This window comes from Pseudorca crassidens, chromosome 2, assembly GCF_039906515.1.
Source record: "Pseudorca crassidens isolate mPseCra1 chromosome 2, mPseCra1.hap1, whole genome shotgun sequence".
NCBI classification, from domain to species: domain Eukaryota; kingdom Metazoa; phylum Chordata; class Mammalia; order Artiodactyla; family Delphinidae; genus Pseudorca; species Pseudorca crassidens.
Genome location: NC_090297.1, coordinates 151010519 through 151027007, shown reverse-complemented (window position 1 = coordinate 151027007; position 16489 = coordinate 151010519). Strand labels below are relative to the sequence as shown.

Below are 16489 nucleotides of genomic sequence, written 5' to 3'. Positions count from 1 at the left end.
CAGTGGCTCCCAAAACCACCAGCTGGATTATCCTTTGTAAATTTTCCTGCAAATCCGTTTCATGTAAGACCACATTTTTTTCACGATCTCCCCTTTGGGTCCAGCTTTCTCATCCCTTAATGATACCATGTGTCACCCTGCCTCCTCTTCAAGCTTTCTGTGGCTTTAACAATCCAGCTGAGATGTCTTTGGAGCCTCTTAATGTCCAGCCCAGCTTCTGTTTTTCCAGTTTGGGCCTGACTTGATTTAATAGCCATTGAGGAGAGATAGAATCTCAGCTGAGATGGTAAGAACAATATTTGAGAAAAGCATCACGGAAGAGTTTCACCAGAGCAGCTCATTAAGACAAAAATATCTTTCTCCTTTACGTCTTTGGCCCTTGAATTTTGGTATTCTTTGGTTTGAGTACAAAAACTCTTCCCAAAGCTGACTGTCAGAAGTAGGAACAAGTAGGGTATCCATCTTTAAAGAGAGAGGCGATATAGAACAGATGCTAGAACACAAGCTTTGACACCAGACGGTCCACAGTCCAAAATCTAACTGGCTTGTGACCTCGGCAAGTCTGTTGACTCCACTGAGCCTCAGTTTCCTGTGTGGAAAATGGGAGTAATACCCCCCAAGTTTGCCGAGAGGATCGAACGTGATGATGGTGATGGAGATGGAGCCCAGCCCCAGCGCTCGGCCCATAGTAAACGGCCAAGTGGCGGCCTGATTATTACCTCTGCTTTAGGATGTTCTTCCCTGTAGTTTTGAACTTTGGCTCATTTCCCAGTAGCTTCTCCTCCTTTGGAACAACTCTGTGGCTGCTAGCCCACATCCTACAATTGAAGGATTGCTGTAACCTTTTTATAGTCACAGCTGCAGTGTGTCAAGGCAGCCACAGCAGCCCTCGGTGTTCATTTCCCCCTTTCCTGTACTTAATGCGTTGCTGGTCGTGTGTACTTGCAGGGCTGCACGCTATGGTGTGAATTAAATGTCCACAGGGTCACAGATTGGTTTCTGCAGGTTTTGTTCCCATGTGGAAGGAGTATGCCGACTGAGTTGCCACGTAACCCCACGGTTCGCAGCTCTCCCAGATTCACCAAACCGGCACCAGAGCCTCCTGCCATCAAATCTTCTCCTCATGTGCCCCTGACCTTGTGTTGTCTGACCGTGTGGGTGATTCCGGGATGATGGGTGGGAGGAAGCTGCTGCTTTGGTATCAGGCTTCTTCGGTACTGAGAGCTGGATGCTATAAGAGTTATAGACGGTAACCAATTAACCACATAATGGCTTAACCCCTTCAGTGGCCACTGTTGTATATGTGTGTGCTGGTGGGACAGATGAGCATATCTACAGAGAGAGATAACATGGGGTAAATTGTTGCCTTTTTTATCCTCTTCTCCTCTTGAATTTATTCATCCCACAAACACTTACTGAACACTCGATATGTGCCACGTACTGTGCCAGTGGCCTAACTACCTCCACGTTTCATCAGTTCTTCCCCTTGACGAAAGGATAAAAGAGGTGCCAACTCTACGAAACACACTCCCCTGATGGCTGATGGAGAGAAGCTGGGAGCCCCTAGGACAGGAGCCCCACTGTTCCAGCCAGCCATTAGCTAGCTCAATAAGTCCAGCAACGTCACAGACACAGAGATCCCCCTGCCACTCTGTCCTCATTCTGCCGGCACCCAGTAACAATACCTGACTCCTGCCGGGAAGAATGCCTCGCTCTCGCTCCAGGCATGTCTGAGGGCTCCCAGCTCCTGGCAGCCCTGCCTCCCCTCCAGCTCTCACCTCTCCAGCTGAGTTGAAGACCCATGAAACCCATGGGTAGGCCCAGCTTATATTTATATTTTTAACTCTTCTTGTTTGCAGTCATACACCTTTTGAGCAGGGGTGACTGCTCCAGTTTCCCTTTGCTTTGTGGTTCCTGGTTGCAAAATCCTTGTTCTTCTCCGTCCCATCTTATCCGCTTCCATAGAACTGTGCTCTGAGGGAGAGGTGAGGCTGAGGTAAGGTGGGGTCCACTGCGCTGGGGTGACCCCAGACTTGCATGACCCCTTCCACAGGGAAATAGCCACCCTGACAGCGTCGCTCTCTGTGAGCCATCTGGCTTCCAAAAGCTGTGTGCATGTCATTGATTCCAGACCCCATGGCTGCTCCAGCCTCGTTGAATTGCAGATCGCCTCTTCCATCTTGGCTGCCCCTTGCCTCTCACCCCTCCCCCAGTCTCTCACATCCAATTAACACCCTCCTCCCCAACCCCCTTCCAGAGTCATTAGTGAAGAAGCAGAATGGTCTTGGCCCCAAAGTGATTTCCTGTCATCTCTGTTCATTAAATCTCTCCATGTCTTTGCTAAACCATTAATAATACTCCCTGCATCTCTGACTGTTCATCTGAGTCTCTGTGGCTTCATCCCAGCTCCTTGTCTCCAGGGTCCCAAAGAGCAGGTTATCCTGTGGCCCCCAGATGTTCCTTCTCTTTCTTCCACTGCTGCTGAGATGGCCTCCCTGGAGGCCACCGTGCTGGCCTCTGGATCCCAACACGAGATGCTCGGGGAGTAGACTACTCGCTGCTCAGGCAACTCCTCCCCCGTTCCAGGGCCAGAGAGGCTTACTGAACTGGGAGGGAAGCTGGGCTCCTCTTGGCAGATCCTGTCAGAACGTAGAGCTGCTCACACACATGTGCTGGTGGGGCCGAGGAGCCCTGCGCTTCCTAACACACCTCTCTTAATGATGCCCCGGCCCTTGGGGTGGTCTCAGCGGGGAGGGTCTGGGGCTTGGTGCCTCTGAGGGTAAGGGGGTAAGCAGGAGGGCATGATAACCTTTCTCTCTAGCCCGACAGCTCTGGCCTAGCTGGGTCAGCCCTCTGGGCAATAAGCTCACGAGAGCTTGTTCCATCCTGTTTCAGCCCGAGGAGTTGCAGAAAGAACACCCAGCTTCATGTATCCCCAGGGCACTGCAAGCAGTCAGATGGTGCTGCGTGGCATGGACCTCCTGCTGGAGTGCATCGCTTCCGGGGTGTACGTACAGTTTGCACCCCGACTTCTGGTCACCCTCCAGGAGGCTGGGCTGGGGGTTTGTGCATGCTCTGTTCTTGCCACATTTTGGGGGGGGCGGGCGTTGTGGCAGTGCAAAAAGCGAGGCGAACAGCTCCTAGTGAGGACGATGCAAATCATAGTCATCTCTATCCCACTGGCCGCCTCTCTTTTTTAGATAATGAGGAAAGGAGGTGGCTAGGCTTCCTGTATGTGTGTTAGACCGTCTTGTGACCTTAGATAAGTCCCTCAGGCGCCCTGCGGCTGAGCATCCCCTCTGCATAGGAGGCATCAGCTCTCAGAGGACCTGCATCCTCCTGGGCCCGAGTACACTTGAAGGATACCTGGGTGTCCCGGGCTCCATACAATAATAGCAGATAAGTCCCTTCATGATAAGTCCCTGTTTCTCGCCTGGTCCCTCTTAGCCCAACACCAGACATCGCATGGTACAAGAAAGGTGGGGACCTCCCGTCTGACAAAGCCAAGTTTGAGAACTTTAACAAGGCCCTGCGCATCACCAATGTGTCCGAGGAAGACTCCGGGGAGTATTTCTGCCTGGCCTCCAACAAGATGGGCAGCATCCGGCACACGATCTCGGTGAGAGTAAAGGGTACGTTGTGTGTATTTCTCATTACGATGATTTTGCCAGCCCTACGCTCCGTGGCCACCCTTCCCTCTCAGGGTGGTTGGGGGGCAGGGTGAGTGGGGAAAACGTCCAGCACGCTGATTAGTGGCAATAGTGTCCTGCAGGAATGGTGTCACCCCCAGGGGTGTGTGTGTGTGTGTGTGTGTGTGTGTGTGTAAAAGGGCGGGGGAAAGAGGGAGGTGTTAAGGGAGGGAATCTGCCCTGACCATTGCCCAACTCCTCTTTGTGCCTGGGGCTCCCTCAGCAGGTGCGCTTTCTCCTGTGGCCTATCTGGATCACCCAGAACCTTTCTGTCTTTCGTTTCGCAGTCCTGTTCACGGCGTGTTGTCTTAGGCCTGTGCTGTCTGTATACTTGTGTGTGGTTCTCTTTTAAAAATGGGGCGTCATCATGGCCCAAATTATTTTTCAAAAAATCACTTCCCTCCCCCCAAAGCGTAGATGGGCCACCTGAGCTGTTGTAGGCAACAGAGCACATCCTCTGTGGGGGTCCCAGCCACGGACTGTGGGGGGGGCGTGCACTAGTCACTTCTCAGTCTGAGTGGTGGGCTGAATGAGGATTGGGGTGATGAGGTCTGAAACCGCAGTGCAAGAACTTTCTAGTACATGCTCAGGTTGACTTGTGACCTTGGTTTCAACACCACGCTCGAACCAGGGGCTCTTAACCCTTATTGGGGTTTCAAGATCTTTGGGACTCTGATCCAAAGGACCCTCTTCTCAAAAAAGTCCATATCCACATGTTCACAGAAATTTCCAGAAAATTGGAAGGGGTGGCCGGCTAAGAGCGCCTGCTCTAACCGAAGCTTAGTGTCTAAAAGAAATGAATATCAGGCCTTTCCTAAATGGTCTGATCCTGCAGCAACAACCGCAGGAATCCACAGGGCCGAGCCCTGCTACTTGACCACCCTCCCTGGCTCAAGCCCTTGGGTGCACACCACGAGTGCCTGGGGGGCTCTCAACGCATTGGCCGCCCGGTCGTCCCCTGAGGATTCCGATTAGTAGGTCGACGATGGGCCCTGGCACCCATGTTTGTTAACAGCTCTTCAGGGAGCCCCAGTTTAGAACTCTTGTTCTGTGAACTTGGAATAAATCAGTCAGCATCTGTAGTGCCAAGCTGACCAAAGGCAGCCTAGACTGTCACCCTATCGGGATGAGCCCTGGGCAGGTGGCGGGGGCCTGGGGCTGGCACTCGGGGGCTCCTGCCTTCCTAGAGGGGGCCCACTGGTTCCTTCTGGCTGCTCCTGTCATCTGACACCCCTGCCTATGCCTGTCCTTGTCTTCCAGCTGCTCCCTACTGGCTGGACGAACCCAAGAACCTTATCCTGGCTCCTGGCGAGGACGGGAGACTGGTGTGTCGAGCCAACGGGAACCCCAAGCCCACCGTCCAGTGGATGGTGAATGGGGAACCTTTGCAATGTGAGTAACGCACTGTTCTCCCTCCTGCCTCTGCTCTGTCTCCTGCCAGAGGATGCAGCTCACCATCCCTGCGGGCCAGCCCTGTTGCAGCAGAAGTGAGGGAGTGGCCCATCTCTTTGGACATCTCAGGAGGCAGGAAACCTGCCTCATTTGTGTGTGAGAGAGAACAGAAGGCCCGTGGTTATGTTCCCATGTTTAGGGGATTTCTGCTCCCTGGGGTTTTTTCATAAATTTCTGCCTTCTGCCCTTTACAACTCCAGAGCCCAGTTCAAGGGCTAGAGACCTCAGCCTGTATCTATCTCCTGAGAGTATAGGCTCTGAGTGATGGCTGGGGCTCAGGAGGTAGACGAGAGCTCGGGAACTCATTCCCATCGTTTACCCAAGTCCCTCTCTCTGCCGAGGGCAAAATAAGAGGCAGGGTTACGCGACAACATGAAAGATACGGTCAGAAATGAGGGAAAACTTCCCTATGAGAGCAGAGGTGCACAGTGCAGTTACTGAGTGCGCACAGACGTCAGGAAGATTCAGTCCTACCCAGATACCGGAGTGGGTGACTCCAGCCAGAGGTCAACTTTTCACATCATTTTCACTCCAGTTGCATTTACTTTTTAAGTGTCCTGTCCTTACTTTCTCTAAGGGGTCAGAGGAAATGCAAACAGTGTTATCAACCCGATGGGGCAAAAAATAGATGGCAAGACCTCAGAGCCTAACTCACAAGCAACAGCTGATAGAAACAGGTGGCGAGGCAGGGAGACAGGTAGAGGAGAACGCACCTTCCTAGACATTTATTGTGTGCCAGGCACTGTGCTTTCCTCTTATCTCTTTAACCTCAAACATTAAAGATGAGGAAATGAGGCTCTGATGGTGCAGGGAATTGCCCGAGGTCACATGGCTGGTGAGTGGGGAAGCTGTGGGCTGCTGTGACAGCGCAATACGTCTACCCTGTCTAGTACTGAGCATCTAGTTATCCCAGGAAATATCCTGCCTCTGGATACGAGCGACACACGGACACGGCCTGCCCTCTGCCCTTCTCCCTGTCCTGGTAGCAGTGTGGGGACAAAGCAAACAAAGGCTCTAAACTTCACAGCACCATTAAATAAATGCAAAGTTCAGGATTTACAGCTGAGCCTTGGCCCAGGGAAAGGTCCCCCGTCACTCAAGGGAGTGACCGGGAGGAAAGCTGGTCTGTGGGAATTGCCGGGCAAGGAGACTTAAAGTTGCTGGCATAGGCTTCCTTTGCGCTTTTTTGCTGAGTGGAGACTCTGGAAAGATGATAAGGATGCTGACCTCGGCTTTGTTCACCTGCTGATTCCCTAGTTCCGGCCTCAGACTTGCTATCTGTGGGGTGGAGCCCACGGGGCCAGACCCTGGGTTCCTCTCTGCCGACTTCTGTGGTAGGTCTGAGTGATCCTGGATGAGTTCCTAGATCACGCAAACCAAGTCATCTGGCTCAGTCCCGAAATCTTACAGAGGAAAGGCACCTTCTGGTGGTGAAAGATGAGAAAAGTAGGGATTCTTTACACTTCTAAAAAACTTTTATTTGTACAGCTCATTATCTCATTATCATTCTCTTATCTTAACCTTCCTCAGAGTAGGGGAAAGATGGGAGTAATGCTTCCGCATTTGACAGGTAAAGGAAATGAGGCCCAGAGGCGTTATTGATTTGCCCCTGGTCTTGGAGTGATAACAGGGACAGGTGTGAGACCCCATGGTCACTCCCCAGCCTCTGCTCTCTGCATCCCCAGCCAGTGGTACCAGCAGAACTGCAGCAGGGATTGTCTTCTCAGTGTGCACTCGTCTTGGGAAGATCAGGTAGCTTTGGCAAACGCAGGGACTCATTCAGCTTTCAGCAGACATCGACTTCGGGATTTAACTTTGTGAATGTCTGCAGAGTGCTCTGCTCAGAGGATGGGAAGGTGGTAGGTCCCGTCTAGTTGGACATTGCTTTATCCTTTTCAAAATACATTTGAGTATATGCACATTGAATTAAAATAACAACAACGATAATAATCAGTGTACGCTGAGCCCTCTGCTAATGGCATGCAGAGAATCTCCGGTCATCCTCACAAGAGCCCCACAAGGTGGTATGTTATCCCCATTCAGTTGACAAGGAGACTGAAGTGCAGAGCCATTGAAGAGTGCCGGCAGGTAGTGTGGTTAGAATTCACACCCCTCCTGTTTCCAAAGCTTACGCTGTCAACCACAGCTGCCCAGCTGCTGTGTAGGTTTGACCGGGATTCCTATTCCCATTGGATGGATTGAGAAATAAACTCTAGTGGGCTCAGTGATGGACCCAGGCCACACAGCTAGGCAGTGGTGGGCCGGAAGCTGGGTCTGAGCTGGCCCAGTGCTACTGCCTCCGCAGCACCCCAGTCCTACCAGGGAGTCCTGGCCAGAGTCCCAAGTGCCCTTCGCCCTGCCCTCCCCCTTTCTCACAAGGAGTGTCTTTTCTGACTGTAGCGGCACCACCCAACCCAAACCGTGAGGTGGCCGGGGACACCATCATCTTCCGGGACACCCAGATCAGCAGCAGGGCCGTGTACCAGTGCAACACCTCCAACGAGCACGGCTACCTGCTGGCCAACGCCTTCGTCAGCGTGCTGGGTGAGTGCACCCCTCCCTCCACTCGCCTGCCTGGACCTTGCTCCCCTCATGGGCACACTTTCTTCTCCAGTGATTGACCAGGCTGGTGGGGTATGAGGGCGGCAGGATGGGGGAAGCACGGAGACCCAGAATGACATTTGCGGGGAGGGTGGAGGACTTAAAATCCATAGAGCTGGGTGTGCAGACAGAGTTCATTCCATGCCAAAAGTCAGTCTCAGTCCCCTTCCTCCCCTGATGAGAGGAGGGACCGTCTCGTCTCCTTGGTGTGTCCATGTTGACTCTCCCTGGGTTCTCCATGGTCTCGGTGGGAAATAGTCCTGAATATGTTTGTGGCATTCCCAGAGCAGGGAGAGGGCAGTGGGCAGGTGCAGCGAGGAGAAGCCTTGGGGCTGTGGAGGGGCAGGTATAGAAGCTGCTGGAAAATTGGGGGGAACCCTTTGCAAAAGCTGGACTGGATGTAGGGTAGGTGAAGGACAAATGGATAAGCTTCCTCCTTCCTCACCTAATCCTCAGAGGCTTCTTAAAGGTGGGAGGTTGATGGGGGAAGGTACGCTGGTGCTGAGAAAGCTGCTGTGAGGAGAAGGAACAGAGAGATAAGACTGGTCCACAAAGAGGAAGAGGAAGACTCCCCACCCAAGGTCAGTTCTCTGGGAATTGCAGACGTGCCGCCTCGGATGCTGTCACCCCGGAACCAGCTCATCAGGGTGATCCTGTACAACCGCACGCGGCTGGACTGCCCGTTCTTTGGGTCTCCCATCCCCACACTCCGATGGTAAGTTCCAGGAGACCAGGCCTCCCCCACGGGGTCCTCTGTCTCGCCTTTCTCATTCCATCTGGCCCATGAGAGGTATTCAGCAAGTCCTGGGAGCCTTAAAGGGTTGAAGCTGGGAGGAGTTGGCAGATCAGCTGGGTCAACCCTCTTATTGTGCAAAGAAAGAAACCGAGGCCCAGAGACTTGCCAAGGCCACCCAGTGGTCGGAGGCAAGACCCACAAGGCTCGGGGCTCCTCCCGCCCCCCGGGCTGGTCCTTTCTCAGTATGCTGTGTGTCGTGCCGCTCTGTTGTGAGGTTTAAGAATGGGCAAGGAAGCAACCTGGATGGTGGCAACTACCATGTCTACGAGAACGGCAGTCTGGAAATCAAGATGATCCGCAAAGAGGACCAAGGCATCTACACCTGTGTTGCCACCAACATCCTGGGCAAAGCTGAGAACCAGGTCCGCCTGGAGGTCAAAGGTAAAGCAGAGAGTTGCTAGCTAGAGGGAGGGGTGGGGAGGGCAAGGAAGCCATCTCCTCAAGGTTATCCATGTGTGTCACTCACTTTGAAAATGTGCCACACCTAATGCTTAATACCTAGTGGGACCTCCCTCCAGGTCTGTGTGTCCTCTCCGTGGAAGTTTCGTGGCCAGGGCCTCTGGCTGGCCTGGTGTTGCGAGCACTGAGTCATTACCAGCCTGGTCCAAACAGACGTAGGCAGGGACGCCTGTTACCCACACCAGCTCCCCACTACCACCCCAGAAAAGACGTCCTATGTTCCTGAACTGGAGAGAAAGGATTTGGGGATTGGCTACTGTTTGGGATCCCCCCATACCAGGCGTCCCCTACCATTCATGTAACCGAATCCTATTTCTGCCACTTCCGTGGTCCATCTAACCTGGAGGTCATGCATGTCACACTGTGTGGCCACACGGGCGTGGGGTGGCAGAGACGAGCTCCGGGGGCTTCCCCACAGACCCCACCAGGATCTACCGCATGCCTGAGGACCAGGTCGCCAAAAGGGGCACCACGGTGCAGCTGGAGTGTCGCGTGAAGCACGACCCCTCCCTGAAGCTCACGGTGTACTGGCTGAAGGACGACGAGCCCCTCTACGTCGGGAACAGGTTTCTGCTCCCCCCTCCTTCCTTCCTGCTGCTCCTCTGGGGCGTTTTGTTTTCCTTTGCTCTTGGGGATGCATTGAAGAATGCAGGGAACCTGTGTCATGTGTGTCACTGGGGAACTGCTGAGGAGGGCGTGACAGCCTCAGCGACTCCCTCCACATCAGGCGAGACCCCCCTCCCACTGCAGCTTCCCCCCCTCCCCCGTCAGGGCTCTGCTTCTCTCTCCTCCTCCTCCCTCCCTCACTTCTTCTCTTGTCCTCCTCCCTTTATTTTGATCCTTTCCCTTCCTCCTTTTCACAGCCAGGACGCCCTCCCCATCCTCTCAGCCCTGCCTGCAGCGCTCCTGTTCTCCAGCAGAGGGCACGGTTGGCCGAGCAGACTCTAACCCTTGTGGTTAATGGGGCTCTCCGCCCTTAATGCACCTGGGACCGCTTACCAGGCCCAGGCCTGCCCCACCCATCCATCATCCCAGATTCGGATTTAATTGGAGTTGAGGGAGGGCCCAGGCATAGATAGTGTTTAAAAGTCCCACCAAGGTGTTTGTAATGTGCAGCTAGGGTTAAGAACGGCTGATCCGAGCCTCCCCTCAGGACTCTGTCCGTCTCGGGGCAGGTTGAGCATCGGTACCAGCTGTTTCCAGCGATGATCTGGTTTTCTGCAGGGGCGTAGCCTGTGGGGGGGTGCAGGCATTCTGGCCCTCAGCCATGCTCACAGTCAGCCCTGCTCTTTGGTGCCCTCCTCCCTCTGTGGGAGACAGTACAGAGGAGCCCGGGGCACCTGGGCTGAGCCTGGGCGTCAATCTGGGCTGAAGACAGAGCTGGAAGTACGAGAAGACCTGCCTTTTGGGCGTGGGCCTAACTGTGCCCTAATTCGGGAGGGGAGCACAGCACAGGAAAGGCACAGAGAGCAGACCCAGTGTGGGAACTGAGGACAGTGAATATGGGCCAGGGCTGCTTTGGCTCCACCCACTTTCCCGTCCCCTCCCGCAAGCACCATAAGTGCTCAAGGTGACATGAAGACCCTGCCTCTCTCGAAGCACTGAGGTGGAGCCTCACGTCCCCTAGGAGGGGCTGTGGCGGCCCAGCCCAGACTACAGCACCGCCTCCTCCCTTCTGACCCACCGTGCCCACTTCAGGGAGAAAGCAGCCGGGCAGTGCCCAGCATTCCTGCTGCCTGCCCCCTTCACTGTCACCCTCCTCACCTTCCTCCCAACCCCTCCCCGATACCTTTGCAGGATGAAGAAGGAAGAGGACTCCCTGACCATCTTTGGTGTGGCCGAGCGGGACCAGGGTAGCTACACATGCGTTGCCAGCACCGAGCTGGACCAAGACCTGGCCAAGGCCTACCTGACCGTGCTAGGTAACTGCCGCTGCCCACACTGGCGCTGATCCCCACCCCCTATTTCCCGAGGCCAGAGAAGCGGAGGATGGTTCCAAGGGCAGAGCCCGTGGTCAGCGAGCCAGCCAGGCCTGGTGATCCTCCCGCCAGGCCTGGTGATCCTCCTGCCTTCTGGTTTAAGGGTTAGGAAGCTGCTCCTTTCTGAACAAGCTGTGCTGGACGCCTTACCTCCTGAATGGAACCATTAACTTGCCCAAATCCTCACCTGAAGGGTGCCTGAAGGAGAGAGGGAAATGGACGGGGGTTCTCATTGGGATCATTTTTACCAACTTTACAGCTAACTCTAAACCACTAAGTCAATTAAAACAATCCATCCTTGAAGCAAGTTCAGGATCCCTGAACTTTGTGCTTGTCCTTCCAACACCCTCTGCTAGCCTTCCTCTCTGCACCCCTTTCCTGATGGGACTTCACAGGTGCTGTGCATTTTGGGCGATCCTGTCTTGGCCTGCCCTCGTGTCCAGGCCAGACTGTAAATACTAAGCCATCCCAGACCTGGGGACGTAGCCTCTCCCGTCCGGGGAAGCAAATCACCTCCTCATCTCTGCTGTCTCTGGGCCCCCTATTGCCATAACTCTCAGTGCACTCCTGTCCCTCAGCAGTGTCGCTGCATGGTCGCAGGGAACAGTGGGCCCAGGCACAGTCGTAGCATTGGGACAGGAGGGACCCAGGGTGTCTGCCCCTGGCTGTGGAGGGAGCACAGGCAGGCCTTTGTGAGGGTGGGGCCCTCTCCGTGGAAGTGGGGGAGGGGTGAAGTTGCGCAGGGGCAGCTGTTCAGGCCTTGGCTACCTATTCCCACCCTTCGAGAACACCTTTATCCCCACATAACCTGCTAACCTGGATAACCCATCTTACCTTTGCAGCTGATCAGGCCACTCCAACTAACCGTTTGGCTGCCCTGCCCAAAGGTAATTCATACTAATCCCGGGGACCGTTGCCAAGCACTCGAGGTGTCTGGGAGGGAGGAGTCCAGGAGGAGGAAAGCACTGCCGGACAGGAGTGCTGTGTACAGGCAAGGGGCGGCCTGCCCCGCTCCCTGCCAAATCTGACTCCTCTGAAGAGGCCCACGTCACCTACCCTAGCCCATCACAGCCCGACTCCCGGCTTCCTGCTCCTTTCACAGACTGAGCTCCAAAGTCCGGCTGTCGCTCCCGCGTCCCCAGTCCGTTACTCTGGCCACGCCCACCACTCCCTGGGGGTGGCCTGTTCTCCTCCCCCAGCTTAGCCTCTGAAGTGTATTCAGTCAGGAAACCCACTTGCTTTGAGTTATCTGTAGGCCCATCTGTTTTGCAGCCTTTCACATCTACTATACACCCATTTCCAATCCGCACACGTTCGTGTGCAACACACATGAATGTGGGCTCCAGTGACTCACCTTCCAGATCCTTCCAGTAACCAGCCAAAAGGTGGAAATAGCTGGCTCAAGGAGCCAGGATAGGAGGAAAAAAATCACGCCCACCCTCAGCAGTCAGTGGCCAGATGCCTTTATCCCCAGGCCGGGAGGGCACGCACACACACTTAGGAAATCCAGTGAGACTGGAGCCCCAAAGAGGTGCTGCCCCCACCCTTGTTAGGGCCTCTGTCCTGCTGTCCATCACTGAAACTTCTAGACTGAGTCCCTGTCTCCTCCCTGGCCTGGTCCTCTGTCTTTGTCCCCTCTGTTCCCTTAACTGGTCTGCGCTGCTCAGCTCTCCAAACACCCCCCGGGCTCCTGCCCCCTCAGAGCCTCGGCACACTGAGTAGAAGTTAATTATGAGAAAATGAGACAAAATCCCAGACTTCTTCACCAGTTTTCCTAAAGGTTGTGAGCATGGGTCTAATGCAAACGGCAGCATTTCCCAAGTGCTTGCACTCCGAGAACATCCACAGCAATGGGGTGGGTTGGCCCCAGCTCTCCCTGTGCCCTGCATTCCTTGATATTTTGCGGGTGGTGGTGGAATTCAGGGTTCTCTCTTTGTTCTTCCTTGAACCCTGAGGGAAGGGGGCAGTCCCTGTGCTGACCCTCCGGCACAGGCTGGGGTTGGTTCCTGCAGTGGTGACCTCAGCCCGCCAGAGTCCTGTCCGTGGGACAGTGTTCAGGGCTGAGGCCAGCACAGGGACGGGACGGCTCTAACTCGGGAGGCCTGCGTGGTGTCTTCTCCCTCTGCTGTCAGGACGGCCAGACCGACCCCGGGACCTGGAGCTCACCGACCTGGCCGAGAGGAGCGTGAGACTGACCTGGATTCCGGGGGACGATAACAACAGCCCCATCACAGGTCAGCCGAGGCCCTGCACTACTGTCCAGAAAGGGGGGACGGCAGCCCGGAAGCCGGAGACCTGGCCCTGGTTTCTGGTCCCACTTCGGCCTCACTTGACGTGTGTCCTGGCCTGTTGACAGAACGCGTGGAGGCCTTGGTTTCCCTTTCTGGGTTTTGGGAAGAATACCAGTGCCTTTGTCTACCCAAGGGAGATTATAAAGACTAATGGAAACCATGAAGGAGTGCTCTTGAGAAAAAACTCACTAACTCAGCTCCCCAAACAGCTCTGTCTTCCTTTGCCCCCTCAGACTACGTTGTCCAGTTTGAAGAGGACCAGTTCCAGCCAGGGGTCTGGCATGACCATTCCAAGTTCCCAGGAAGTGTCAACTCAGCCATCCTCCAGCTGTCCCCCTATGTCAACTACCAGTTCCGGGTCATTGCCATCAATGAGGTGGGCAGCAGCCATCCCAGCCTCCCGTCCGAGCGCTACCGAACCAGTGGAGCACGTGAGTGCTTGAGGGCTAACGGGAGGTGCTGAAGCCAGGTTCCCCAAGTTCAGACTGAGTTCCCCCGGTCCCCAGCCACATGAATCTGGGCAAGTTACTTAACCTCTCCAAGGCTCAGCTTCCTCATCTGTGAAACAGAGAATAATAACACCATCTCCATCATGGGGCTGTTGTGAGGATTACGTTCGAAAATGGGATTCGGGTACTTACCGTGATGTGCATATAGCAAGCACACAATAAAAGTTAACTGTCATTTTTATTATTACTAATATTATGAATAATTCTTGATGCTCTGCTTCAAAGGGAAGAGCTATGGCAAAGATTTGCAGTAGAAATATATAATCTGGGGTTGCACCAGGTTTCTTAACACACTTGGGTAATGAAATGTTTAGATTTCTAAAATCATGCCGGTTCATTGAGGGTGGAGACGCTCCCCAAAAATGTTGAATGCCAGGGTAAACCAGTCTGGCATTAAACATGCTTAGTGGGTAATCCACACAGGGGATAAGCCACATTGAGTTGGCTGTACTGAGCATCTAAAGTGTGGAAAGCCTCATGATAAATGCTGTCTTGTAAGGGATTAAAATTCAAAAGAAATTATCCCTGCTTTGGGGGGTTTAAATCTTAGCTAGGAAGGCACATCAGCCTTATGAGAAAGTGGCAGAGCGAGTTCAGCTGCTTATGGGACAGAGTGTGTTGAGAGACGCTGAGAAAAGACAGAGCGTAGAAGGGAGCAGTCAGGCTGCGGGAGAGAGGCTGCTTACTGTGCCCTGGTAATGCACAGACTGGGGTTGAACTTTGCATCCATTTGGATTCCAGCCCCTGAGTCCAACCCCTCTGATGTGAAGGGAGAGGGCACCAGAAAGAACAACATGGAGATCACGTGGACGGTAAGAGCCCCTCGCAGCCCATCCACGATGGGCTTGCTTGCCTCGCAGCCTGGGAGCCCTCGCCCTTCACACCCCTGTGACTCCAAGGCCGCAGGGTGGCTCAGACTACCTGGCTGGTGCGGGGGCTACTCGTCTCTGCATTGAGCATCCAGAAACCAAACAGGAGAACGTCTAAGAGCAACATTGAAGACGGGAGACAGGAGCAGAGATGACCAAGGAACAGAGACTGTCAGTCTGGCAAAATCAGACAGAGTCCTGCAGGATCAATGGGCTTCTTCAGAAGAGGGAGAAATTTAGATTAGTCTGTAGGAAAGATTTAGCCCAAACACCAGTACCTCGCTTTGGTGTGTTCTGGGGGCCCATCACTGGAGATTGCTGGGAGTGGGGAGAGACCAGCCTCTGAGTGGTCCTCCAGTGCCAGCCATCTGTAAGTCCAGGATGGACAAGGTGACTTAAAAGATGTCCTCCGGGCCAGGATTGAAAAAGCTCATCTTCATCTCGGCTCACTGACCCACATTTTCCAAACCAAAACTGGGATATGTGGCCTCAAAATGACTTTTTTCCAAACCCCTTCCAAGTCTAAGAGATGCAAATTCAGCCACTGAAATATTAACATTTTTGTGCTGTTGACGTGAGTAGTGGAAACAGGGAGATAACAGAGTTTGGAATCACGACCATCCCCGTCTTCGGAGAGCCTGGTATCACAGCAGCCTTGGCAACTGGGCAGAGCCCAGACTTAAGACACCGGGACTCGTCTTGCAGGACCTTGCAAGGGTCGGTTCTTGGTCTACGGCTCTGTATTCCAGGCTCCCAGGGGACTGCTTCCTGGACCAGGCCCTTAGGGAACAAAAACAAGAGTTATGCTCACTCCCAGCTCCAGCCTTTTGGGAAGGACAGGGCAGACATGCAAGGATTAAGTAGGACTGAAATCTGGAATTTTGCGTTCATTGGCAGCACGCATGCTGTGGCTGAACCAAATTCGCCCCTTTCTGACTTTGGAGACATTATGTCACTGTCCACATTTTGTTTTCTGGTTGCTCCATCACAGGAAAGAGTCCTGTCGACAATAAAGCTTTCGCTCCCTGTGCACCTGCCAGGCGGGCTGGCTGTGGAATCAGAGGGACTAGGGCTTGGGTGGAGAATCTGCGCGCTGCTGGCTTCACAGGACTCCAGGCTCTGGGGGGACTCAGAGTGGGGGCCACGGTCTCCCCAGCTCTGCCAGGGGGCTGGCCGCTTTGGGGCACTTTGGGGCAGGGTGCCTGGCACAGAAAGAGTGCGAGCCGTGGGTGGCCTGGGCTCCTCGCCTGCACCCTCTCCACTCCTGCCGTCTCTCTCCCTGCTCAGCCGATGAACGCCACCTCCGCCTTTGGCCCCAACCTGCGCTACATCGTCAAGTGGCGGCGGAGAGAGACCCGAGAGACCTGGAACAATGTCACTGTGTGGGGCTCCCGCTATGTGGTGGGGCAGACCCCTGTCTACGTGCCCTATGAGATCCGAGTCCAGGCAGAAAATGACTTTGGGAAGGGCCCTGAACCAGACACTGTCATCGGTTACTCTGGAGAAGATTGTGAGTACCCTCCCCTGTCCCCACCCAGGACCCTGATGGCTGGGCTGCACAGGCCACCCTCACAGACCAGGAACCTCAGGGTGGGTCGGGGGTCTTCCGAGAGCATCCTGGGAGGACAGCCAGTTCCCAGGGAAGAGAAATCCCCTGCAGTGACCTAGAGCAGACAGGCCCCAGGTAATGCCGGGAGCAGAGATGGTATCATCCAAACACTAGTTAGTATCCTAGTCCAATACTCTCACTTTATCGACATGAAAACTGAGGTCCTGCAAGGGAAACCCCTGCCAATATTGCACAATAGCAAATGCCAGGCTTGAAAATAGAACCCAGGCCTTCT

General features: G+C 54.3%; 1 protein-coding gene across 24 annotated transcripts in view; it reads left to right on the top strand.

Annotated features, from left to right (window-relative positions):
• NFASC (neurofascin) overlaps positions 1-16489 on the top strand; it is a 189361-nt gene that overhangs the window by 134691 nt on the left and 38181 nt on the right. For 19 of the 24 annotated variants that reach the window (XM_067729273.1, XM_067729274.1, XM_067729272.1 and 16 more), the window contains 13 exons: positions 2896-3007; positions 3448-3632; positions 4950-5081; positions 7542-7685; positions 8346-8457; positions 8753-8919; positions 9416-9563; positions 10795-10919; positions 11819-11863; positions 13109-13210; positions 13501-13698; positions 14518-14588; positions 15933-16155. In XM_067729273.1, coding sequence (XP_067585374.1) covers positions 2896-3007; positions 3448-3632; positions 4950-5081; positions 7542-7685; positions 8346-8457; positions 8753-8919; positions 9416-9563; positions 10795-10919; positions 11819-11863; positions 13109-13210; positions 13501-13698; positions 14518-14588; positions 15933-16155 — 1764 coding nt within the window. The remainder of the gene's footprint in view (positions 1-2895; positions 3008-3447; positions 3633-4949; positions 5082-7541; positions 7686-8345; positions 8458-8752; positions 8920-9415; positions 9564-10794; positions 10920-11818; positions 11864-13108; positions 13211-13500; positions 13699-14517; positions 14589-15932; positions 16156-16489) is intronic. The other 5 variants (XM_067729288.1, XM_067729287.1, XM_067729292.1 and 2 more) reach the window with 1 other exon arrangement.